At 36.8% G+C, this 27,500-nt stretch overlaps 2 protein-coding genes across 3 annotated transcripts in view; both read right to left on the bottom strand.

The window, feature by feature from the left end:
- The window catches only part of LOC115210515 (kinesin-like protein KIF25), a 550,198-nt gene that overhangs the window by 297,657 nt on the left and 225,041 nt on the right, over positions 1-27,500 (bottom strand). The window lies entirely within an intron of this gene.
- LOC118763026 (lys-63-specific deubiquitinase BRCC36-like) lies at positions 12,675-13,814 on the bottom strand. The gene has a single exon (XM_036502200.1). The coding sequence runs from the start codon at positions 13,649-13,651 to the stop codon at positions 12,989-12,991; it is 663 nt and encodes a 220-aa protein (XP_036358093.1). The 5' UTR covers positions 13,652-13,814; the 3' UTR covers positions 12,675-12,988.

Raw genomic sequence — 27,500 nt, 5'->3', positions numbered from 1 at the left:
ATTAAATGACCATGGAGAGGCTCCCTCAATGACAATACCATCTTCATCAAAAGTAGTTGTTTAGCCACAGGTCAACCCAAGCTGAACAAAGTGATGATAAAAGGCATTCTAATCATGACCATACTATTTTTAGGAAAATGTCACATTATCAAATATTTCTTTTCCTTATGGTAGAGTGTGACTTACAGGAGATTTGGCTGCTATTTCTAGAAGAGAAGCTCCTTCATTTCCCAGTAGTTTCACCACATGGTGTTTACATTTACATACATCTCTGAACTTTACTTAACTAATCAATAATGATCTCATCTGAATAATTAGCGTTAACGACATAAATACATATGTTTCACCAATTTATAGATTTATGAAGCACTCTAGCATGGAATGGGTAATAATAATAATAATAATAATAATAATAATAATAATAATAATAATATAATAATAATAATATAATAATAATAATAATAATAACAATAATAATAATAATAACAATAATGATGATGATAATACTGATTTCTTTATTAGTCACAAGGGCTTGTTCACAAATACAAATAAAACATTGTCATGACAGTCATGGCAATTTATGAAGCTGGACAAGACAAAGTTATATAAAAATGAGGAGAGGGGTAATATGTAAACACCATGTTAGAAAATTATTAATGAATGGAGCAGCTTCTCTGCAAGAAATAGCAGCCAATGAACATATTAAAAATTTGACAAGATTTAAAGAATGTAAAATAAATATAGAATTAAATTTTTCTTTTCTCTTTACTCACTCACTTTCTCCCAACCTCTCTCCCCTCCTCTCTCTCTCTTTCTCTTTGCCTTCATGTGCCATACTTTTTTTGTAGTAGTAGGCAATCATGGACCACCATGCCAATGTCTGAAGATTCATGATTTTTCTTGGGAAAGATGCAGCAGTAGTTTCTCATTGCTTTCTGCTAGATAATTTACAGTTTACTCTGTTAATCTCCTGCTTTCTCTCGTGCTTACCCTTCAAACATGGGACCTATTTAACTCTTAATTCAGAGTAGTGGTTCATGTGACATCAGAGTATGTTCACACACCGGTAAGCATGTATGAAATATTTTTAGGGGCTAACTCTCTTCAGAGTCCTCTATATCTTAGCCACTGGATCATCTTTGTCCATTTGGCTCATAACTGGGCCCTTCATACGTACTGCCACCCTGGGCCAAAATGGACTTGTGAGTAGTGTTGACTAAGAAATCATTTACTCTCTTGAACTTCAACGTGGGCATATGTGAAACATTTTTAGGGGCTAGCTCTCCTCAGAGTCCGCAGTATCTTAGTCACAGGACCATCTTAGTTTATTTGACTTATAACAGGGGCCCTTCATTGGTACTGCCAGCCTGGGCCAGAGTAGACTTGTAAGTAGCGATGACTAAGAAGTAACTCTATACTTCTCTACTTCCAAGAACCCTACTTCCAGATACAGCTTAACATTCTACTCGTACCTATGATATATAAAATCACACAATAAAATAATTTAGCATTCAGATTTTTTTGTTAAATGTAATACCTATTCATTCACATTGTTTTAAATTAATCATGCATTAACTTGTAGTTTAGAGATTTTGAAGATGTGATTGTTTATTTTTAGAATGACAAAGTAGCATAGGTGTGAGAATCCAGATATGGCTGGTTGAGCATAAAATAAGAAGAATAGTTGGGCCAGATATGGTCAGTTTAAATGCTGTCAGGTTAAACAATCCAATAAAAACAATGAGTGAAGACTTTACTAGGTATGTCTGAGAACTCCACAACTCTGCCTACTTGTTATTCATTATAACAAGGCACAAAACATCTAAAGGGATCCTTATGCAATTTTTGCATTGTTCACACTTAAAAGCAATTAACATCTTCTGGATGTTTTTATTTTGAGCTGCAGTAAATTATTGATATGGTCTTGAACAATCTACTACTGTTTGTTTTGTATACTCTTTTTTTACTCTTTTACTTGTTTCAGTCATTTGACTGCGGCCATGCTGGAGCACCGCCTTTAGTCGAGCAACTCGACCCCGGGACTTATTCTTTTTGTAAGCCCAGTACTTATTCTATCGGTCTCTTTTTGCCGAACCGCTAGTGTATATATCATAATAATAATAGTAATAATAATAATAATACTAATAATAATAATAATAATATAATAATAATAATAATAATAAGCGGTTACAATACCAGTGATCGTAGGAGCACTAGGAATGATCACGCGGTTACAATACCAGTGATCGTAGGAGCACTAGGAATGATCAGCGGTTACAATACCAGTGATCGTAGGAGCACTAGGAATGATCAAGAAGGGAACTGAAAATTATATGAGAATGATCCCTGGCTTACCATCCCTGCAAGAAGTGCAAAAGATTGTCTTAACTGGTACATCACACGTATTGAGAAGAGCATTGTCGATGTGAGAACTGTTGCTGCTCATGTATTTTAATTTAACTTTTAAAAAAAAACGAACTACTGAGTTTGGTTTAATGGCCTACCATTGTATACTATGAGTTTCTTTGCCCTAGGAGTCGGGAAGACACTCGGCAAGAAATGGAAGCAAATTTGAAAGAAGAAAAAATAAAGTAATAATAATAATAATAATAATAATAAATTCTTTATTGCCCACAAGGGGCTAAACATAGAAGGGACAAAAAAGGACAGACAAAGGGATTAAGTCGATTACATTGAGCCCAGTGTGTAACTGGTACTTATTTAATCGACCCCAAAAGAATGAAAGACAAAGTCAACCTCAGCGGAATTCGAACTCAGAACATAACAGCAGACAAAATGCCTATTTCTTTACTACCCACAAGGGGCTAAACACAGAGAGGACAAACAAGGACAGATAAACGGATTAACAATTATATTTACTCCAGTGCATAACTGGTACTTATTTAATCGACCTCGAAAGGATGAAAGGCAAAGTCGACCTCAGCGGAATTTGAACACAGAACGTAACGGCAGACGAAATATGGCTACGCATTTCGCCCGGCATGCTAACAATTCTGCCAGCTTTCCACCTTAATAATAATAATAATAATAATAATAATAATAAGAAGAAGAAGAAGAAGAAGAATGATGATGATAATGATAATAATAATAGAGTACAACTTCATCATTATCAGTTTTATTGAAGCTCAACTCTGATCTGAAGGATTTGTTGCTCAATCTCTTAAACTTAAACTTCTATGATTTTGACTGGAATGGAACCTTCTTCATGACTGGATTTTCGTGTTTTTTTTTGTTTTGTTTTTTTGCTTTTTCTCATTAATGTTCTTATGTTGATTCTTCCTTTTTTTTTCATCCCCCACCCTTCAATGATCTACTACTCCTCCGCAGCTTCTGTTCACTGCAAGTGGATGGGATGTTACTAATGGGACTGAACACATGAGGTAATACGATGTCACATGTCTGCCAGGATCAGCTTCACTTCATTCAAAGTGCATACAAAAAGCCCACCTTTGTTTCTACAACAGAAGTATATTTCCATATGCACCATGCCTCCACTTGAACAAATTCCCTGGGCAAGGTAAGAATCCATTGTGATACTCTCATGTCAAGTTAGATATCCAATTAGACTTTATTTATATAAAGAACTTTCTGATGGGATGTGACATGAGTAAAACTGCATTTTATTTTATTATTGTTATTATTGAGAACATAAGAATCATTCTCACTCATATTTAAAAACTATAGATACATAATTTGTTTTATATTTCAAAATGTTATAGTTTTATTTTATGATAATTCTACTTCATGTTCTGTTCTTTCTTGCCCTTTTTTATGTAAGTTTTCTGTGCAGCAATCAAGGGATTTTTTAGTGGCATGGAGCATTTTGCATCAACATTTTGTGTTGAATACCAGCAAAAAAATGTTTAAAACGTCTCTTTCTTTGTCTAATTTCATTAAAAAAATTAAATAGAAAAACTACTCGCTTTTCTACAAATCAACTCAAGCAAACAGACACAAAAAATATTTCAATAACAAGAAAGACATGTAGTCACAGAAAAATCCAAACAAAAAAAATGCAATGTAGTAGTAGTAGTAGTAGTAGTAGTAGTAGTAGTAGTAGTAGTAGTAGTGGTAGCAGCAGCAGTGGCAGCAGCAGCAGCAGCAGCAGTAGTAGTTGTAATTTCTTATTCAGGGACAAGAGTGAGGGCTTAGGTGATACCATCAATCTATAACTATAATTTCTTGCCATTGGGACCCAACACATAAAACACAAGATATTTCATACAAAAGGAATGACAAAACATGTTCAGGTGTGGATATGTAATAAACAAGGAAGGGGAGAACATGTAGTATAACAAAGAAACAGACTGAAAATGTTTAGTTATAAGGTAAAGCAGTCAATTTGACTGGCTAAAACTTTTCAAGGTAGTGTCCCAGCATGACTGAAACAAGGGAAAGAATAAAAGTATATATAAAACAAATAAAGGCACCAAGCCCTAAAGTGGTGGGAACTTCCACCTGCAGTGGTCATGGCATGACCAATTAGAGCTTCAGGAAGTTCTTTTCTCTGAATTCAAGAGCTTAACTTAACATATATACCTGTTTCATCACTTGCACCCAACCTTAATCTCATTCACAGCTACCACATCCAAATCAAGAGGCTTGAGATCATTAAATAGATGGTTCAATATCTGGACTAACTCATCCTTACTCCCATTCCATGTCCAGTTGTAAATCCTTCTATTTTAGCAGTCAAAAGGAGAAATAAAGAAGTGAGGTATGTTTTTCTTACTTATCAAGAATTTTTTCATGCAGTTTCCAAAAGGTAGTTGTAAGGGGTCTGACATTCATTCAATGAAAAAATCTTCTGAAGCAGTTCTTTATATTTTGGTAGACTGTGTCTTTTTTTGCTCCTAACAGTCAATCTTTCTGAGATTTGTTGAAAAATCCTGTTTTTTCTCCAACACAGTATCTTGTCTTTTATTTTCTTTTGTAGTTCCTCAATCAACTTCACATTGTCCCCTCAAACAACCTTGAAGTGGAGAAACTGCAGGCAGATATATGTTCTTTCATTTAGAGTTTTGACTTATTCTTTTACTTGTTTCAGTCAATTGATTGCAGCCATGCTGGAGCATTGCCTTTAGTTGAACAAATTTACTCCAGGACTTATTCTTTGTAAGCCTAGTACTTATTCTATCAGCCTTTTTTTGCAAAACCACTAAGTTACGGGGATGTAAACACACCAACATCGGATGGTGGGGGGACAAACACACATATATACATACATATGTATATATATAAGACAGTTTCTGTTTCCAGCTAACAAATCCACTCACAAGGTTTTGGTCGGCCTGAGGCAATAGTAGAAGACACTTGCCCAAGGTGCCATGCAGTGGGACTGAACCTGGAACCATGTGGTTGGGAAGCAAGCTTCTTGCCACACGACCAAACCTGTGCCTATCATGGTCTTTAAACTTTTTTCTTCTACTACTGCTTCATAGCCACTTGTCACCAAGCTTCAATTTCTCCTCCTCAACTTTGGCAGATAGTGAGGAGGAAAAATTGCCAGGAACCTTTGTGCAGGAGGGAGAGATCATTCAAATTTTCAGTGCACCCTTCATAACTCTGAAGTCAATGATAAAAATGACATCTTTGGAGAAGGGGCAAGTGGTCCTTAAGCAGCAACAGCATAACCTTGCTCCATATTTTAACCCAGTTCTTCTCATTTACTGATAACCCAATGTTGATGTGCATCACATGAGTGTTGACAAAATCATTATTTTCTCTTTTGTTTACATCACCAGTCTTCTTGGCCCTTACTCTGGCATCTGATATAGTGGATCTCCTAAAAATCATTGGGGAAGGCTTACTCAAAATTTACCTTTGGAGGCTCATTAAAACCTTCTTTGTACCTTAACAAATAAGGGTACATCAGTGTTTTCATGCTTTACCCCCATCGCCACAAATAACACACCAAGCAAAGAGGCATGGCCTTTGCAATACACTTTGCTCTTCACTTTTCCTATTTGAGCAACTTCGTCAGGACCTGGTCTTCACGGTCAACTGGCAAAGGATGTTGTCCTGTTGTTGTTTATGCTGCTTTTGCTGCTAACAACTTTAATATTGGTTTCAAATTTTGGCACAGGGCCAGCAAGTTTGGGGGAGGGGCTAAGTCAATTACATCAACCCCAGTGCTCAACTGGAACTTATCTTATTGACTCTGAAAAGATGAAAGGCAAGTCAACCTCGGTTAACAACCTTAATATTTGTTTCAAATTTTCACACAAAGCCAGCAGGTTTGAAGGAGAGGTTAAGTCAGTTAAATCAACCTCAGTGATCAATTGGAACTTATTTTATTGACCTCGAAAGGATGAAAGGGTAAGTCCACCTCAGCAATGCTTGAACTTAGGACATAAAGACAGATGAAATGTTACTAAGTATTTCAGCCGGCATGCTAACGATTCCATCAGCCTGCCACCTCAACAACTTTAATATTACACTTATGTTTTTTGATTATTTTATTTGCTATCAGTTTTTCATAGTCATCATTTTCTGTGTTAATTTTATTTTCAGCATAGTTATAATTATCTTTTTTCTTCAGTCTATTTCTAATTCGTATGTGTGTGTGTGTGTGTGTGAGTAAGAGAGAGCGAGAGAATGAGTGAATGAGTGTAAGCATACATACTTGCTCATACTTACACACATGCAGGAAATATATGTATCTAAGTGAGTATATTATCTATCTATCTGTCTGTCATCTGTACATAAATATATGTATGTACATGTATCGATATATGTATATGTATATTTTATAATAATGATAATAATAATAATAATAATAATAATAATAAGGATGATGATAATGATAATGATAATAATAATAATAATAATAATAATAATAATAATAATAATAATAATAATAATGATGATGATAATGATAATGATAATAATAATAATAATAATAATAATAATAATAATAATAATAATAATAATAATTATTATTATTATTATTATTATAAGGAAAAAGGTAGCACAGAAAGACATCAGACGAGTTTATAGGTAAAATGAAAACAAATGAACAAGCCATATCCCTCATCTGTTGTTGACCAAATATCATCAGAATTTCAACACCTTTTGACTATATTGTTCCGTTTAGTGGTGTTAGCAATGTAGGAGATGCTGGAGTGTAAGCAAAAAAGTATGAAAAACAAAACAAGAAAAAAATGTTTACAAAGATTGTAATGGAAAAACCAGTCTTTCAACCAACTAGTAAAATAAGACAAGTAATGGCAAAGATGGAAATATATATATATTGTATTTTTTCCATTTACCACAACTTATCTTATTTTACTCTTTTGTTGAAAGACTGTGTTTTGTTTTTACCATTACACCTACTCGCACAAACACACATACATACGTATGTATGAATGTATATATACATATATACACATATATATATATCCATAAATATATAGACATATATACATACATATACATACATGTATATATATATATATATATGTATATATATATATAAATACATATATATATATACATACATATATACATACATATATACATATATATATACATACATATATATACATATATATACATATATTTATATATACATATACATATATATATATACATATCTCTATATATATATACATACATATGCATATATATGTATACATATATATATATATAGAAATATATGTATATATATGTATATATATATGTGTGTATATATATATAAATACATATATATATATACATACATATATACATACATATATACATATATATACATACATATATATACATATATATACATATATTTATATATACATATACATATATATATACATATCTCTATATATATATACATACATATGCATATATATGTATACATATATATATATATAGAAATATATGTATATATATGTATATATATATGTGTGTATATATATATATACATATACATACATATATATATACTAGCATTAAAGACCCGTCGTTGCCGGGTCATAGTGCTAGTGCATGTATATATGTGTATATATGTGTACATATTACATGTACATCTATATATATACATCTACACATAAAATACAAAATACAAAGTTATATCTTGATATCGCTAGTGATAACAATACTCAAAATATATAACAGACTGGAATTGTTAGCTCGTCTCTTGTAATTTCGATCAATTGTATCTTGTCCTCCCTCTTGTATAGAAGTGTGGCTACAATCCAGCCTACCTCTACTTCTGGGTGGGGGGGCATTTTAAATTTTTTTCCGGGACATCCTACATCCCAGATATAAAGGTAAAAATAAAATATTTCCACTTTGCAAGTTTGAGTCGAGTACTCCCTTGCACGCTCCGTAGACTCGCACCTTGCTTCTATTGTGGCTAATTTACCGCCTCTGATTAGATACCTTTCACAGTCGCACCAAGACACTTTTTGAAAGTGCTTTCCTCCATGTTGTTTTATTATTACCCACTAGGGGCTACATAGATGGGACAATACAATCGGGAAAATGAATAATGAATTATGAAGTTTGTACAATGTGGTGCAATGCCCACTCGATCCCCGTAATCGAGCGGTTACATTTCGTCATTTATTTTTATTCGTCAACAATATTTTCAAATAAAACATTTTATACATTTTCAACATACATTTCAAAAAGTTTTACAAAGTTCAACATTTCTTTTTTTTTTTTTTTTTCCGAATTTAAAGTTCTTTTATCATTTCCAAATTAAAGTTTTCACAATACCTTTTCTTTTATATATACTCCATTATGTCTACCAAATCTGAGTAAATTTCCATCGTTCGAGGCCACCTTGGAAGTCGGCATTTCATATGTTTTAACACGTTCTCGCCAGCTGCCTCGATGAACGCCTCGGCGTCGTTCTCGTGGACGAGTGCACCTGTTTCTTTCCATTCGGTGCCCATCCTGACCCACGTATATCCGTTTGTTTCGCTTATTAAATTTTCCATCTCCTCACAGTGCTTGTGATGGATCAACGTTCCATAGTATTTGAATTTTCTATTCGTACCTGCGTTTTCTCTAGTTTTTCTCTTAGGACTTACTTCCTCTTTTTTCTCCTCCCTCGGTTTCTCTCTTTCTCTCTTTTTGCTTTCTCTTCTTTCTTTTTCCTTCTCTTGTCTTTTTGGCTCTTTGTCTGCCGTCTCTCTACCCTGTGCCTTAAGTTCCTTTCCTGTTGTTTCTTTTCCTATTTGCATACCATCTTTTCCTTTCTCTTGGTTCTGTTCCTTCTCTTGTTCTTTTCCTGCTTTTTCTCTTTCCTTTAATGTACTTTCCTTTTCTTTCTCTTGCTTCTGCCTTGGCTCCTTCTCCTCTACTTCTGCACCCTGTGAATTTTGCTCCTTTTCTACTATCTTCTTCCCTTTGTTTTCATTTTCCTTCAGTGCGCTGTTACTTCCCTTCTCTTGTTGTTTCTCCGTTATTTCCTTTTCCTTGTTTTCGCTGTTCTTTCCTTCGTGTTCGTTTTCCTTCTCTCCACTTTGTGTCTCTTTTTGCTCCGCTGTGAATTCATACAGCGGACATTCCTTTTTTATGTGCCCTCTTGAGCCGCACAGGTAGCAATTCGGTTTTCTGCCTTCCACTATTACACTAATTGTTTTTTCGTTTTCTATTTCTATTTGGAAGGGAAATCTTTCGATGTCTTCAATTGTGGCCATCAGCCACAACTCGACTCCGAATCCCTTCCAATTTACAACGTTCGTCTCCTTAATTGACCCTATTTCTACTTCCTCTTTTGCTGCCCCAATAATGGCTGTTACCAGCATTTCTGTTTTAATATTTGGGGGCACCTTTGGGACTCTTACCCGTACCCCTCGTCTTCCTTTATACGTCGGCCACATGGTGAAATTTTCCGCTTTCAGGACAGTGGAAGCCAATGAGGCCGCCACTTCCTTTGTTGCGCATCTCACCTCCACCGTACCATATTTCTTTCCTCTGTCTACAAAAGTCGCTTTTTTCATGATGTCCCCCAGACATTTCTCTATTTCTTCAATCGTCACTCTCACCAGTTTTCTCGTGTTTCTATCTTGCGTTCTATACGTTATCGTCTTGTTATTTTTTTCTTCTATTGTTTCCACAGGCGGGACCAGCTTCACGCTGTCACCCTCCCTTTTGACGAACTTCTCGTATTCCTTCAATTGTTCTTTTCTAAAGAACACTTCTTTTATTCTAAGTGACTCGTCACTTTTTGTTGTGGCGACCCCCGCGTAAGTCTCCATGACTTGAGGGTCGACACACCTTCTATAAAAGGTTCAAACACGCAGCGGCAAACGCCTCGCGCGATTCAATTTTTGACAATTTTTTAACAGTTTTTTTCCAAAGTTTCACATGCAAAAAATAACTCACAACACACTTGGGTAAATTTCCTCCATGTTTTCAAATCTTCTTTTTTCTCTACATTGTATACTTTATAGACAATAGTCTTTTCTTTAATTTAATTTTTTATTATCCATCTGGACTATTCCATTTCTGCACGCTAATTTTATTTTTAATTTATTCCTATTCATGTGAAACCACTTATTCAAGTTCAAATCATTGATGCAATTTTATACCAATTGCTATTTTTACTTTTGTCATGTTACTTTAGTTTGATTTTAATTATTACGTACTACATATAATTCAATTGTTATTATTATTCTTATTGTTAAAGTGAAAGTATCTGACATAAAATAGAGAAACGTTTTTGTTTCACTTTTAACACGTAATACTGAAATAGTGGAGAAGATATGATACTGCTGTGGGCTCGCCCTAGGTAACACTCCCTGGACCCTAAGTAAGGCATGTGTAAAATTTGAATGAAATTGGTTGTGTAGTTCTCAAGTTTTAGGGAAACACACAGACAGACAAACACACATTCTCAGTTTTATATATATAAAGATACATACATACATATATATATACATATATACACATATATATATATATATATATATACCGGAGTAAACACATAAATGTGAAACAAGGTGGAAAAAAGAGTACTCAAATACCAGTGGTAGAGTAATATGCTTTATTTAAAGCAGCAGAAAATTCAACAAAACCTGTTACTCAGAGTAACAGGTTTTGTTGAATTTTCTGCTGCTTTAAATAAAGTATATATATATATATATATACATACATACATACATATATATATACACACATATAACTTAGAAAGGTTTTGGCCAGTACTGGCCCAGGCCATGTCTAACTTAATAGTACCACCTGGCTTTCTTTTTTTTATTTTATTTTCAGCACCCAAACAGCTGCACATAATTGTCCTATTCTGATCAGTGTGGGGTTTAAATAACTTTTGTAGTGTTTCTTTAAGCCTTTTTAATAGCTGGGGTAAAACATATAAAACAGTTTGACAATATTTTTTCTTATATATATATACGAGGGGCGTTCAATAAGTAATGCCCCTGACCCACTTCCCATAGGGGTAGAGCAACGAAACTTGGCATAGTTATTAGTCTTTTTCTACATAGGAACCACCCAGAGTTACGCATTTCTCCCATTGTTTGATGCAGCTCTGGAGGCCGTTTTTGTAGAAGACCCCAGCTTGGTCCCCCAACCATGACGTGACTTCAGAAATCAAGGCTGCATCATCTGGGAAACTCTTTCCTTTCAAAAACAACTTCATGGCTGGGAAGAGGTGAAAATCAGAGGGTGCAAGGTCAAGAGAGTAGGGGGATGGGGGAGGAGTTCATAGCCGCATGCCTGTGCTTCTGATCTGGCGACACGCGAGTTGTGGACCGGAGCGTTGTCCTGCAGGAGGAGGATGCCTTTGCTGATCTTGCCCTGCCTCTTGATTTTGATAGCTTCTCTTAATTTCCTCAAAAGTGAAGCATAATAGGCTCTTGTAATTGTGGTACCCTTTGCCAGGAAATCTGTCATCACTACTCCGTCCTGGTCCCAGAAGATTGTGAGCATGACCGTCCCAGCGGAGGGCTGCACCCTTGCCTTCTTTGGAGGAGGTGAGTCACAGTGCTTCGACTGCATTGATTGGGCTTTGGTCTCTGGATCATAGTGATGGACCCAGGTTTCATCCTGTGTAATCAGTCTTTTAAAAAATTTTGACTAATCTTCTTGGCACATCTCCAAATTCATCCTCGAGCACTTGACGCGTTCTTGCTTCTGGAAAGGTGTGAGCAACCTGGGAATCCATCTGGCAGACACCTTTTGCATATGCAAATGGTCATGAATGATAGTTTCCACAGACCCGGTACTAATCTTGACGTAATGGGCTATTTGGTGAATAGTTATGCATCGATCTTCCAAAATGGCAGCCTCACCTTGATGGACAGATGCCTCATCAATGGCAGAAGTGGGGCGACCAGATCTGGGAGCTGTTTCCACAGAGTTCTGACCATGTTTGAATTCACGATGCCAGCGTTTTACAAGGTCATATGATGGAGCATCATCACCATAAGTTACTTTCATTTCATCAAAAGTCTCCCGTGGTGTGCGACCTTTCAAATACAAAAACCGGATCACTGCTCAACACTCAACAGGCTCCATTTCACACTTGACTCAGTTCAAACACCTGTAAATCAGAAACCACAATTAGTTCAGAGCTATAATTTGCCACTTAATCTATAGAGATATAAATAATTGCACATGCAAAATTTCAGCTAGATCAAACAAACGCAAGTGAGTCAGGGGCATTACTTATTGAACGTCCCTCGTATATCCCAGGATTTGTTTTGGTGAAGTAAGATATATATACAAATCTGTTCTTTGATATTTCCAAAGTCATTTTTTATGGCATGATGACAAAGCAGTTTTGCTTTAATACTTTACAGAATTAGGTGTCAGTTAAATACATTTTGGAGTTGTGTGGAGATAGGGATATAAAACAACCGCTTTGCAATTTGTTGTTTAATGGTTTACTTTTTTTAAAAAAAAATTAATGCAAAAAAAATAATAAATAAAGCCCTGCTAAATCCACTTTGTGATTTCATGTCCCAGCTTCAATCTGGTTCAAGATTTGGCACTGTTTCTAGGTTAGTTCTTGGATACGTAGCAAATTTCTTTCATGTCTTGCTTCCAGTGTTTGCATCAAAGGTCCCATCAATACTTCCATGATCAGAGCCAGGCTGCAGCTATACACTGAGGCATTGTGTAACTTTGTGATGAGATCCATATCAGAATTCTGTGCTAGACTTTGATAAGCTTCATCTTCTTCCTGGCTTATGATTTTGGCCAGTTCTACAAGAGGCTCTAAGCAGGCTTGACCGATGCTACTACTGGGCACTATGTGGAGCGGAATTTTAATACGTTCAAATTGATTCTCAGATAAACTGCTCTTTCTGGACTGAAAACAAGTTGTTTGGATTTTGTTTTGCTTTGAGTTTTTGTCTTCATTAAAAACAGAAAAGATGAGCCCAGTGATGTCTGGTTCCATCATTTGGTACATGGCCTGAGTTTGGACGTCAACATGAGATGGCCAAACTGGGATGTGTGGGTGTGAATGGTACCAACCAAGTACCCTGAGGGGTTTTTTAAGTTCTATAGCTAATTCCTCTGCCTTGATAGATGCAGCTGACAGTTGTTCAGGGGAAATTTCAACACAGTCAGCTTGTTTGTCAGATCTTCTCAGCATTATCCCAGCAGATATATGAGCAACCTTCTTTTCATCAATCTCACCAAGTAAGAGTCCCATAATTTCTTCTCACTCCGTAGACAGAGCATGTGTCAAACAGACAAGGTAGGCCACTGATTCTAACTGGACAGATACAACAGCTGCCATTATTTTAATGGCAACCACAAAAATAAACACCCAGAGAGGAGGAAATTTCAGAATAGATGAATCTCCAACATCAATATTTATTCTAAGTTATATATGTGAGTGTGTGTGTGTGTGTGTGTGTGTGTGTTTCCCATAGTATTTATTTAAGTTTTTCTCTTTGCTGGACACAAAATAGTAAGGCACTTGTCTTTTGTTTTTTTTTGCTTGCATGCATGTTTAAATGTATCAGGTCATCCCATAAGTTCTGTCCAAGTTTTGAATAAAGAAAACAAGTTATCAAATGTTATATTTAATGTAAATTTAATCATCAATTTACTTTCCCTGATTATCTATGACTTCCTTCCATCTATTTACATGCTTTTTAATCCCATCAATGTAAAACTCTTTTGGTTTCAAAGCGAAGAACTCTGAAATGTCAGTTTCGACCTCCTCCTGATTTGCAAAAGTCATGTTCTCCAAATGATTCCATAAACTATGAAAGAAATGGTAGTCTGAAGGAGCAAGGTCGGGAGAATAAAGTGGATGAAGAATTTTTTCCCAACCAAGCCCTTCGATCTTCTGTGATGTGATCTTTGCAATGTGGGGTCATGCATTGTCCTGATGAAACATCACTCTTTTTCGATTTACTAAAGTGGATCTTTTTTTTTTTCAAAGCCTGGTCCAAACGCTCTAATTGCTAACATTAGACTTGAGCATTGATTGTTGCATTAGGTGGTAACAATTCAAAGGGAAGTACTCCTTTGCAATCCCACCAGATAGAGAGAAGAACCTTTTTCCCATGAAGTTCCCTTCTCAGTTGTGGTTGAGCTTTTTCCCTTTTACCAAGCCACTGTTTACAACGTTTAACATTTCGATAGAAGATCCATTTTTCATCACCAGTCACAAATCTATCCAAAAAGGATGAAATGAATTTGCTAGAATGGAGAGAAGAGCAGATGTCAACTCTGGATTTGCGGTTGCTTTTGAACAGTTCATGAAGTACCTATTTTCCAAGTTTAGGAACGTTTCCAAGTTGTTGAAGATGATGCTGAACAGTTGTATGGTTTGAACTAAGCTTTATTGCCAATTTTTCAACTGATAATACTGGATTTTCTTCAAGTAATACCTCAAGGAGCTTATCATCAAACTCCTGTTCGATCTTCATCTTCAAGGCTGAAATCTCCGCTTCTGAATTTTGCAAACCATCTTCTGCAAGTTCTTTTATTCAAGCATACTTTCCCATAAACTGAGTTTATGTTTCGAGACGCTTCGGCTGCAGAGTTTCTTTTTTTGTACTCTTAAAGCATTATGTGCCTCAAATGCTCTTTGAATACTTCCATGTTAGAAAATGTTTTAATCAAAGAAATTTTAATTCTATTATTCTGTAAAATAATATTTAATTAGTTTAAATGTACACAAATGCATAAAAATAATTTTGAATTCCATTAGACATTCTAAAATACTATTAAATTTCATTCAATTTAAAAAACGGTAAAGTCGGACAGAACTTATGGGATGACCTGATATGTATATGAGGAGGTAGCCAAAAGTAACTGGAAACGTTCTCAGTGGGGCAAGCCACATATTTTGGTCCTCTGTCATCTCCTTGTAAGGCTCAGCATCTTCAGATCAGTCTTCACTACTTCATCCCCTGTGTTCCTGGGTCTCCCTCTTCTGCAACTTCCATCCACTCTAGACAAATCTATTGCTACACAGCCCAGTATAGCTGATCTCTATAGTAATGCATGATTTTTGTTCCTCATCTCATAAAGCAATATCTGGCCTCTAGTGCTCACACCAGGCCATTGTTTTGATTGAAACGTTTTGCTGGCATTCAGGTGTGTCTTTGGTATGACCATCAGGACAATCCTTCTTGTATATAGCATAGTAAATAGCTTTAGTGACAATGTCCTGCCTCGTGAGAAGGTGATATCTTGTGGACATTTTTGGACAACTGCTAATGATATAGGTGGTATTCCACACTAGTGTACATGTGCAATCAGCATCTATCACAATGTAACAGTCTAGAGGCATTCTTATCTCTCCTGTTGATCAGGTATTTAGTAGCTCTCTCCTGTTCTTGAACAGCAAAGACATGGTCTTCTAGGTAAAATGTGATGAATCTATCATAGGTTCAGGAAGGCTACAGTTGTCAGTATTTCGTAGTTTGTGGGATACATATACATGCATAATTTTCTGTTGCTATAAGTATTTTTCTTACAAGTTTCTGCTTAAGTTGGTCATCCTAGCCACCCTTGATGCACATTGAATAGGGATATAGTCAAAGTGCCTTTTCAGGAGTTCTTCACCTGTTCTTTTAATGTTATTACCTTCACTGTCGAGTATATATGTTACGTACATGTTTCTCCCTTTTCTGTTCAATATATGTTGTCTAAGTAATACACTGCAGCATTCAAAGCCCATCTGGACTGATTTTAAGCTTCTGCCACCATTCTTCTTCTATTTAATGTAGATTCTGTAAGTATCACTGTTGAAGTGAATTTCTTAATTGCATCCAATCTGGTGTTTCAAATTTTTGCAGTAGCACTAGCACTACAAAAGCATTATGAGACACAGATTTATTACATACAATCTGTTTTGAGTCATACAAATAAACTGCTTTGATTTTCATTCCCTATGATGAGACCTTTTTTTTTTGTCACTCTGGTTTTACTCACAGCACCAACATATGCAATATTCCAAGTCATTTGTAACATTCACCATAATGATAAGGAGAGAAACATGACACCACTATCTATATTTCTTATTTGACTGCCAAATATGAACACTTATTGTGACCAGTCTTTTTTCCTATGTCATGCAAGAATGATGTGACCACTTCTAACTGTCAATTGGCATTATAACTATAACTTTCCTGGTCTTATGTTCTACTCTCAATACCTTCCACAATCTGCTGAAGAATCATTTTGTTACTTTCGCTTTGCTCATAGAATCAATATATGCAATATTTTCATCAATTTTGAGGTATTTATATCATTCATCTCTAGAGATAGGGGAGATAGACAGGCTAGTGATATCCATAGTTCTTGTCTGGTTGAAAATTTTTCCTTATTTGACTATTAAATATGAACACTTACACTAACCAAACTCCATCCCTATGTTCTATCCAGTCTATCTCATGGTGTCATGAATATTGCTCAAATACAGCTTAAGGACCTCAACAAAAATGATGCAGTTGATATTTATTTTTCTCTCCTGTACACATTCTATCAAGTAGTTATTGCATTTCCTCAACAAAGATGACAAAAGGTTCACAGTTTGAAAATCATTACAGATAAGCTGCTACCCTGCTATATTCCTGTTGCTAACCAAATTCTGTTAAGGACTAAAGTAATGGCTTCAAGTTTTATTGTTAGCCCTGTGGGTCTTGGTATCAGTCTTTTAATGACATTGATTATAGCAGATAGAACTCAACAGTTGTTACATTGTGTATTTTGAAGTGATTCTGAAGGAATACAGCCATACAACCTGTATACAACTTATACATAACATTCAAGCATCATTGAGTCCAGTAGTTTTTGTTCACATGCATCTCCTTAATTTTTAGGTACTAATGCTGCAAATGCAACTGCCAGCCTGTCTGGCACACTGAGTTCAGTTTCCATTGTTCTGGTGAATAGGTTGATAAAGCCTGATCAGTAAAACATGTAATTTCTGTACTAATAACTGACTCTCAGATCTCTCCCAGATGATTTTCCATTTGGTAATTTTGCAACAACCATCAGGAGAGTTTGACTATTGATCTTTAAAATTTTGGAAGAGACATTTGTGCAGTAGTCATTCTGTTGCTCATCTAAACACATTGCACAATGGTTGTGTTGCCATTTTACATTCCAAATTATCCTCCCACACAGACACCAAATGATTCTAAGTCATTCTAGGGAGGAGTTTTTACAAACTTGTTTGTTTTGCCCTTCATACTGCAATATGCCACTTGTAGGTTTAGCACAAAGTGTCTCCTCTTTGAAAAAGACTTCATGGTTGGAAAGAGGTGGAGGTCAGGAGAGTAAGGAGGATGGGAGAAAAAGGAGGATGAGGAAGGATTTTATAGCCACGGGAGTGTGCTTTCATTTGGGCAACATGTGCATTGTGAACTGGGGCGTTATCTGGGGTGGACTTCTTTGGTCAGCATCCCATGCCTCTCTGCTTTGATGGTGTCCCACAATTTCTGCAGCAGAGAAGCATAATATGCCTCATTAACTGTGGTACTCTTTGCCTGAAAATCCATCATCACTATTCAGTGCTGGTCCCAAAAGACTGTGAGTATCACCTTGGCTGCTGAGGCTTGGACATGAGCCTTCTTTGGTGGTGATGAGTTATCCTACTTCCATTACTTCAACTGGACTTTAGTCTCAGGAACATAATGATGAGCTCATGTTTTATTGTATGTGATAAATCTGCCCGTTTTCTTGGAACATTGCCTAAAGAGCCTGAGAGCAATTGACTCATTTCCTGCATCTGAAAAGGTGTGAGTATATGAGGAATCTATTGGGCAGACAACTTCCACATGTGCAAATAGTCATGAATGATTTTTCCCATGGACCCTACACTTATCTTCACAGACAGATAGACAGACAAATCTACACATGCATATACATACACTCATACATATACACTCATGCACACAGTTATATAAACATAGATAATATACAATTAAATAAATTTGGTATTGAGTCAATTAAAGGAATTAGTGCATGTATATACACACACACACACACACACACACACACACACACACACAAATATATATCTTACATGCATACATACATGTCTGTCTGTCTATCTATTTATCTATCAATCTATCTATCTGTCTGTCTATCATGTATATTTGTTGAAAATGTCCCAGAACAACGGTATGGCAACTATGGGCTAATTATGCTAGTCAGTTGCTTTATGTGATAGCTGATATCATTTGTAGCATTGATCTGCTCAGAGCTGTCCAAGGCTATACAACAACAATAACAGCATGCAGTTAATATTTCATGGATCAATTAATATAATTAAATGTACAAAGATAAATAAGAGTAAAAAAATGTGTCAAATTTGGTAGAATGAATGACTGTTTTGTTAAAAAACTCACTTTGCAACTAAATGGTTTGGGGTCTGATCCCACAGTGGGACACCAGGTGCAAGTATTTGCAACTTAAGTGCCACTTAGACAAATAGCTTCGTTGTGTAATTTGGTGGACAAAAACTCTGTGTGTGTGTGTGTTTGTGTGTGTGTGTGTGTGTGTGTTTGTGTGTGTGTGTGTGTGTGTGTGTGTTTGTGCGTGTGTGTGTGTGTGTGTGTGTGTGTGTGTGTGTGTGTGTATGGCGGGTTTCTAGTCCTTGCACAGAGTCTGATCACCTCTAGTACTTATACCTTATATCTATCATGGTGTCTGATGTGGCTTTTTAAACCAGACAATTTATTGTAAAGACACCCTCATAGATTGCATATCTGATCTGGACCACCAAGAGCTGCAGTTAAGTTCTGATCTTTGTGGATCTTAAAAATATCTTTTGAGGCCTCCGTTAGATTTGCAGACCTTATAATATGCACGGCAATGAAAGGTGTGCATAGTATATATATATATACTGTTGTGTCTGGGGAGAGTCATTCTCTTTTAGTGCCTTATTATTTAACACACGCACCGGTAAAATTTCCACTTATCTCTTATTTTTATTTTCTAAAATTTTTGTTGCGTCTTGCAACCTTTTCAATAGTTTTGACTCTATTTTCAACAAATATACATGATAGACAAGACTATTGAAAAGGTTGCAAGACACAACGAAAATTTTAGAAAATAAAAATAAGAAATAAGTGGAAATTTTACCAGTGAATGTGTTAAATAATAAGGCACTAAAAGGGAATGACTCTCCCCAGACACAACAGAATATGCTTCAACACACGAACTCATATAAAGAATCTTGCAAACCAAATCCAAAAACGAAATATATATATATATACACATATATATAGGGAGAATTCACAAAAAAGCAAAAGACAAAGACAGGTGGTGTAGAAAACAAACAGATGTATTGGTATAACACTCGAGAATTGAAAAAGTCTTTAATATTACAAGCCTACACTCTTCCACAGAAAGGACCACAGAAAGAAACAAGGAGAGAAACAAAGAGAGAAAAAAATTTGTCTAGTGGCTAGCGATCTATCATGCTGTTGGCATGGCTGTGTGGTAAGAAGCTTGCTTCCCAACTACAAGGTTCCAGGTCCCACGTGGCACTTGGGGCAAGAGTCTTCTATCATGGCCTCAGGCATATGTGTGTGTGTGTAAATACATACACATATATGTATATTGTTTCTAAAGGTGAAATTCAAAGTCAATAAACATATATATATATATATATATATATATATATGATACCATGTCAATATTGGGTTTAAAAAATCTCCTTAGATGAAAAAAATTAAAGGCTGCTTGTGAGATGCAAACTCATACTCTCGGTAAACATGTCAGATATTTTTAAACTTCCAACATTTTCCTTCCAAGAGGCTTTTTAATCCCAATATTCTTTACATGCAGGTACTTACAGTTTCTTCTACTTTAAGTTCCACCATTGATAATGATTTATTTCATATCTCTCTATGTATCTAAATTTATATGCTATTAACAATATGTGCAGATATATATATATATATATATATAATAACAATAATAAGTGATGAAGGAAATGGAAGATAGATTAAGCACTAGTCTTTATTTGGTACAACAATCATTTCCACCCATTAGCAATCACACACACAAGCACACACACATACATATATATGTGTGTGTGTGTGTGTGTGTGTGTGTGTGTGTATGAAGATACAATCATCACTAAATGCGATTAAAGGTTTCAAGACACCTACATTGCTAGAAATATGAGCTAAAATGTTCCTAATGTTGTAGGAATAACACACACACACACACACATATATATATATATATATATATATGCTGACAGGGACTGCAACTGCCCAAAAATCTGACTCAAGAATTCTTTAGACTGAATGTCAGATTCAGATATTTCCATACCCTTCATCAGTAAGGACCACTCATTTGGCTGATTCCAGGCCAATCCTCCCATCAGCATAGTCTTTATTCTCTTGTTTCAGTCATTTGACTGTGGCCATGCTGGAGCATCGCCTTTAGTTGAGCAAATCAACCCCAGGACTTATTCTTTGTAAGCCTAGTACTTATTCTATCGATCTCTTTTACCAAACTGCTAAGTTACAGGGACATAAACACACCAGCATCAGTTGCCAAGTGATTTGGGGGGACAAACACAGACACACAAACACATACACACACATACATACATACATACATACATATATATATATATATATATAATATATATATATATATATATATATATATATATATGCATATATATACAACGGGCTTCTTTCAGTTTCCGTCTACCAAATCCACTGACAAGGCTTTGGTTGGCCCGAGGCTATGGTAGAAGACACTTGCCCAAGGTGCCACACAGTGGGACTGAACCCAGAACCATGTGGTTTGTAAGCAAGCTACTTACCCTACAGCCACTCCTTTACCATAAAAAATTATGGATGATTTAGTGGATCACTAATGTGTAAACAAAAATTAGTATAAACAGCTATGCACAATGTGACTCAATAAAGGAAAAATACGATCATCACTAAATGTGACTAAGGGTGTCAAGATACCTACATTGCTAGAAATAAGAGCTAAAAAGCCCCTAATGCTGTAGGAAAAGCACATAAATGTATACATATATGCTGACAGAGACTGCAATTACCCAAAACACAGACTCAAGAATTCCTTAGTTGAACATCCAGTTTCAGCTGTTATCATAGCCTTTATCAGTAAGGACCACTCATTCAGCTGCAGCATTTTAGCACTTATTTCTAGCAATGTAGGTGCCTTGGCACTCTTAGCTGTATTTAGAGACGATTGTATTTTTCCTTTATGATGTCACATTGCACATAGCTGTTTATATTAATTTTTGCATGTATGTATGTATGTATCATCATCATCATCATCATCATCGTTTAACGTCCATTTCCCATACTAGCATGGGTTGGACGGTCTGACTGAGGTCTGGAGAGCCAGCAGCTGCACCAGGCTCCAATCTATATTGCCCTTCCTAATGCCAACCACTCTGAGAGTGTAGTAAGTGCTTTTTACATGCTGCTTGCACGGGGACCAGCAGACAGTCCTGGCATCAATCATGTTCAGATAGTGCTTTTTACATGCCGCCAGGACAGGAGCCAGTCATGGGGTACTGGCATCAGTCATGTTCAGCTGGTGCTTTTTTATGTGCGACCAGCATGGGAGCCAGTCAGGCAGACCTGGCCAAAGCTACGATTTTGGTATTACTTAACTCAACAGGTCTTCTCAAGCATATCATATTCTCCGACACATCAGGGGTACTATTAAATAGGTCGGACATGCAACACTGACATCAGCCATGGCTGCAATCTCACAGCATATCTCCATAGGTCTCAGTCTCCTGTCATTGTCTCTGTGAGGCCCAATGTTCGAAGGTCATGCTTCACCACCTCATCCCATGTCTTCCTGGGTTTACCTCTTCAACAAGATCCTTCCACAGTTAGGGAGTTGCACTTCCTCACACAGCTGCCTTCATCCATACATAACACATGACCATACTAGTACAGTCATCTCTCTTGCACACCACATTTGATGCTTCTTATGTCCAACTTTTCTCTCAGGGCACTTACTGAGCATGCACACTGACATTACACATCCAGCGGATCATACTAGCTTCATTTCTTTCAAGACTACGCATGTCCTCAGCAGTCATGGTCCATGTTTCACTGCCATGTAGCATGGTGTTTCATGCACCTGCATCATACAGTCTACCTTTCATCCTCAGTGAGAGGCCCTTAGTTGCCAGCAGAGGTAGAAGCTCCCTGAACTTTGCTCAGGCTCTTCTTATTCTAGCCACTACACTCTCAGAGCAACTACCCCCATGACAGATTTGGTCACCTAGGTAGTGGAAGCTATTACCTGCTTCTAGTTTTTCTCCCTGGCATATGATCAAATCTGTTTTCTGTATATTTTCAGTATTTATTGCCCCAGTGCATCTGCCACACACAAAAAACATCTTCCCATTTAACCTTCCTTTGATATTGCTGCACCTTTTATGTGTTCATAGCTTACACTGGGTACATCATATGCCTTTTCTACAGATCGAGCAGGGCCATCTTTCTGAAGGGGTTGTGATTTGACAGCCTTCCTACTTACTAAGACTTTGTTTTTTGCTACGTTAATCCTAAGGCCCTTTGATTCTTAACCTTGCTTCCACACCCTAAACTTCATCTCTAGTTCTGACTGTGACTCGGCTATTAGAGCAAGATCATCAGCATAGAGATGCTCCCAAGAGCAGCCTGTATTGTTTCCTCTGTTATTGCTTGGTGGGCTATAATGAATAAGAGGGTCTGAGGACTGAACCTTGGTGGACCCCTACCTCTACCTGAAATTCTTCACTATACTCGTTGCCAACACTCACCTTACTGACAGCATCCCTGTACAGGGCTTATACAGCTCTTACCAACCACTCATCTATTCCCAGTTTCCACATTGACCACCAGACAAGGGATTGGGGGACCATGTCAAAGGCTTCCTCCAAGTCAACAAAAGCCAAGTACTGAGGTTTATCTTTAGCTAGATATATCTCCTGCAGTTTCCTTACCAGAGATATAGCATCAGTGGTACAAAACCAAATTGTATCTCATCTAGAATAACTCTTTCTATAATTAGTTGGGCTATGGCCCTCTCTGTAACTTTCATCACCTGATCCAATAATTTGATACCTTTACCCTTGTAGCAGTTAACTATGGTTCTGCTACACCAGTCATTGGGTATGACTCCTTCATGAACTACCTGGTTTATGATGCAGATGACAAGACCATAATCCACACTGCCTGATATTTTCAAGCATCTCAGCAGTGATTCCTGATGGGCCAGGTGCTTTCCCTCTCTTCATATCCTTAATTGCTTTATCTACCAGGGTACTGTCGATTCAAGTGGCTGGTCCCTCAATTGGGTCAACCTTTAGCAGACTCTACTCCTCCCATTCATTCTCCACATTCAGCAGTCTTTCATAATGGCATCTCTAAGCCTCTCTTTTTACTGAATCATTAAATGCAAGGGCACCATCATCCATGCAGACACATTTCTCTCCTATGACATCACGATTTTCTCTCACACACTGTCTTGCGATCCAAAATACTTCAGTTGTTTGGTCCTCACATCACTGGACATTGGCAAACATTTTCTATTCTGCTACTCTCTTGGCTATATATAACTGACTCCTAGCTTCCCTTTTATATGTATATATTTCAAATAATTATAAAGAATACATCATCAAATTTTCTTTTTAATTTTACAGTTTATATAGCATAAATCATTTGGTTACAACGACATGTGCTTCTGCTGTACAGAGTATATGCAGTTGCACATGCAAACCCGCATAATCTGTGCATCTTCATTCAGGGTCCTTCAACAAGCATAGTTCACTTCAAACCATGCTTCAGGAGTACACTCCTGATAATATGTATAATCCAGGGAAGCGAACCTGGAATTATCTATCAGAAGAATTACAGTGTGCTTGTTAATATCAAGCGATCATTGATGCTTATTACTACTTGATAGTTAGCCAAAATCTGGAATATACTTAAGAGTTTTCACAGTACCTACCTGGTTAATTTTATCCCTGTACACTCACATTACATATACATATATAAAAACAGAATGGTCTAAACAGAACAGGAGGATACACATGGATGGAAGAGTCACTGAAGAGGTCACAGTTGTGTGATGAAAGATTTTCAGACAATGGACATGGGATAAAATAAGAACAATAATAAATGGGGAAAAAATGAATATATAGTGCATGTGATTTTTGGCAAGAAGAAAAAATAACCATCCTGAAATCTAACTATATATATCATTGTCATCGTCATTATCATTTAAAGTCCGTTTTCCATGTTGGCATAGGTCAGTTAGTTTAACTGAAAACTGGTAAGCTGGGAAGCTGCACCAGGTTCCAATCTGATTTGGCATGGTTTCTACAGCTGGATGCTTTTCCTAACACCAATCACTCCAATAGGGAAGTAGGTGCTTTTTACATGCCGCAGGCATGGATGCCACAGTTAGGCAACAATGGCATCGCCCATGACTATGATTTCACTTGGTTTGATGGGTCTTCTCAAGCACGGCATATTGCCAAAAGTCTTGGTCACTTGTCATTGCCTCTGTGAGGCTGAACTTTCAAAGATCATGCTTCACCACCTTGTTCCATGTCTTCCTGGGTCTACCTCTTCTGAAACTGGTACTCCATTGGTTATGGTAACAGGTGTTCCAGTTGATCCAATCAAAGGGACAGCTTGCACATAAAATTAACTTAGAAGTGGCTGACACAAACATGCATACCCTCAACATGATTCTCAGGAGATTCAGCATGATACAGAAAGTGATCAAGCTGAATTTTTGAAATACAGCTACTACTCATTTTTGCTTGTTGAATGGACTAGAGCAATGTGAAGTAAGTGACTTGCTCAAGGGCTCAATGCACCACTGAGTATCAAACTCACAACCTTATGGTCATGAGCCAAATACTGAAACCACTGAGTCATGTGCCTCCATGCACAAATATATATATATATGATCATTGTCTTGCAGGTTACTTAATGACCCTGCCAGTACTGACGCCATGTAAACAGCATCTAGACCACATTGTAAAGTGGTTGGCATTTGGAACACCATCCAGCTGTAAAAACCTTGGCAAAACTGACCTCATTTGTGCTTGTGTAATGTAAAAAAGCACTCAGTCCACTCTGGTGGGTGGTTGGTGCTAAGAAGGACATCCAGCTATAAAACCCTGCCAAAACAGACACAAGTCTGGTGCAGGCTCCTGCCTGGCCAGCTCCTGTCAAACTGTCCAACTCATGCCAGCAAGGAAGGCAGATACTAAATGATGATGATGATGATGATGTATATACATACATGTATGTATGTGAAAGAAATTAGATAAATGACAAACAGGAAATTATGCAATGAACTTCATTAGCTTACAGTTGTTTCTGCTATGAGATTCATTGCACTTAGACCTGAATGTTTGTGCATCACCTTATAGCTCCCTTGAAGCAGAAACAGTTAATATGCTACTGAAGTTCACTACATAATTACTTATTTCCTTGTGATCTATTTAATTTCACACTACACTCTGCACTCAACTGACACTTTATCCCGAAGCATACATATATTGAGTTCTAACATCAGGTTATTAGTATCACTATGCCTAAGCAAAACATCTATATCTATACCTCTTTCTGTATACATATATATACATCTATATAGATGTGTGTGTTTTGTGTGTGTGTGTGTGTGTGTGTGTGTGTGTATGTGTGTGAGTTTTATGTTTACTGATCACACCAGTAACCTAGAATATTTAATATATAAACTTTTGCTAAATGTCTGAATTCTTTATTCAATTTGATTTACTCATAGACAGTATGAACATATTTCTGGTGTTTCCACTGTAAATCAGAGACAGCCACTTGGCAACAATCTGCATCTTTAGAATACAGAACCAAATTTTTATTTTGCTCTTCGTACAGTTTTCTTGCCCTGATGACATTCTTGTTTAGTCTTTCTATACAGTCTAAGTACAAGTCAAAACTGACTGTCCTGTCAGGAGTATAACATAATTCTATCTCTATGTTTTGATAAGAGCTGAGAAAGACAGCTCAAAAGACAGTCTGAATTTAGAGCTGACAATTTAGCAGATATGTAATTTCTTGATTTATTCTATCAAGAATATTACTAAATTAGTTTATACTAGAATTTGCTTTCAGGTCAATTGTTAAATAAGTAATCACATAGTTGTGTTGTGTGTGTGTGTGTGTGTGTGTGTGTGTGTGCATGTCTTTTTTCTTCTATCTCCCATCTTTTACTTGTTTCTGTCATTAGACTCTTGTCATGCTGGGGTGCCATCTTGAAGAACTTTTAGTTGAAGGAATAAACCCCAGTACTGTTTTTAAGCCTGGTAGTTATTCTATTAGGTACTTTTGCCCAGCCACTAAGTTACAAGAATGCAACCAACACCAGTTGTCAAGCAGTGGCAGAGGGGACAAACAGACACAAATTCTCTCTCTCACACACACACACACACACACACACACACACCTATCATGGCACTCCATCTGTTATGATGACAAGTGTTCCAGTTGATCCAATCAATGGGACAGCCTGCTCGTGAAATTAATGTGCAAGTGGCTGAACACATCACAGACATGTGTACCCTTAACATAGTTTTCGGGGAGATTCAGCATGACACAGGGTGTGACAAGGCTGGCCCTTTGAAATACAGGTATATCAGAAACAGGAAGAAAGAGTGAGAGTAAGTTGTGGTGAAAGAGTACAGCAGGGTTCGCCACCACCTTCTGCCAGAGCCTCGTGGAGCTTTAGGTGTTTTCATTCAATAAACACCCACAATACCTGGTCTGGGAATCAAAACCATGATCCTACGACCATGAGTCCACTGCCCTAACCTCTGGGCCATTGCACCTGCACACACACATATATACAATGGGCTTCTAAGTTTCTGTTCAACAAATCCACTCACAAGGCTTTGGTTGACCCAAGGCTACAGAAGACACTTTCCGAAAGTGTCATACAGTTAGACTGAACCCAGAACCATGTAGTTGGGAAGCAAATTTCTTACTACACAGCCAAGCCTGCTCCTGTGTACATACACAGTTAGTTATCCT

This window comes from Octopus sinensis, linkage group LG4, assembly GCF_006345805.1.
Source record: "Octopus sinensis linkage group LG4, ASM634580v1, whole genome shotgun sequence".
In the NCBI taxonomy this organism is placed as follows: domain Eukaryota; kingdom Metazoa; phylum Mollusca; class Cephalopoda; order Octopoda; family Octopodidae; genus Octopus; species Octopus sinensis.
The sequence above is the reverse complement of the archived record's forward strand: the minus strand, read 5'-3'. Positions and strand labels throughout refer to the sequence as shown.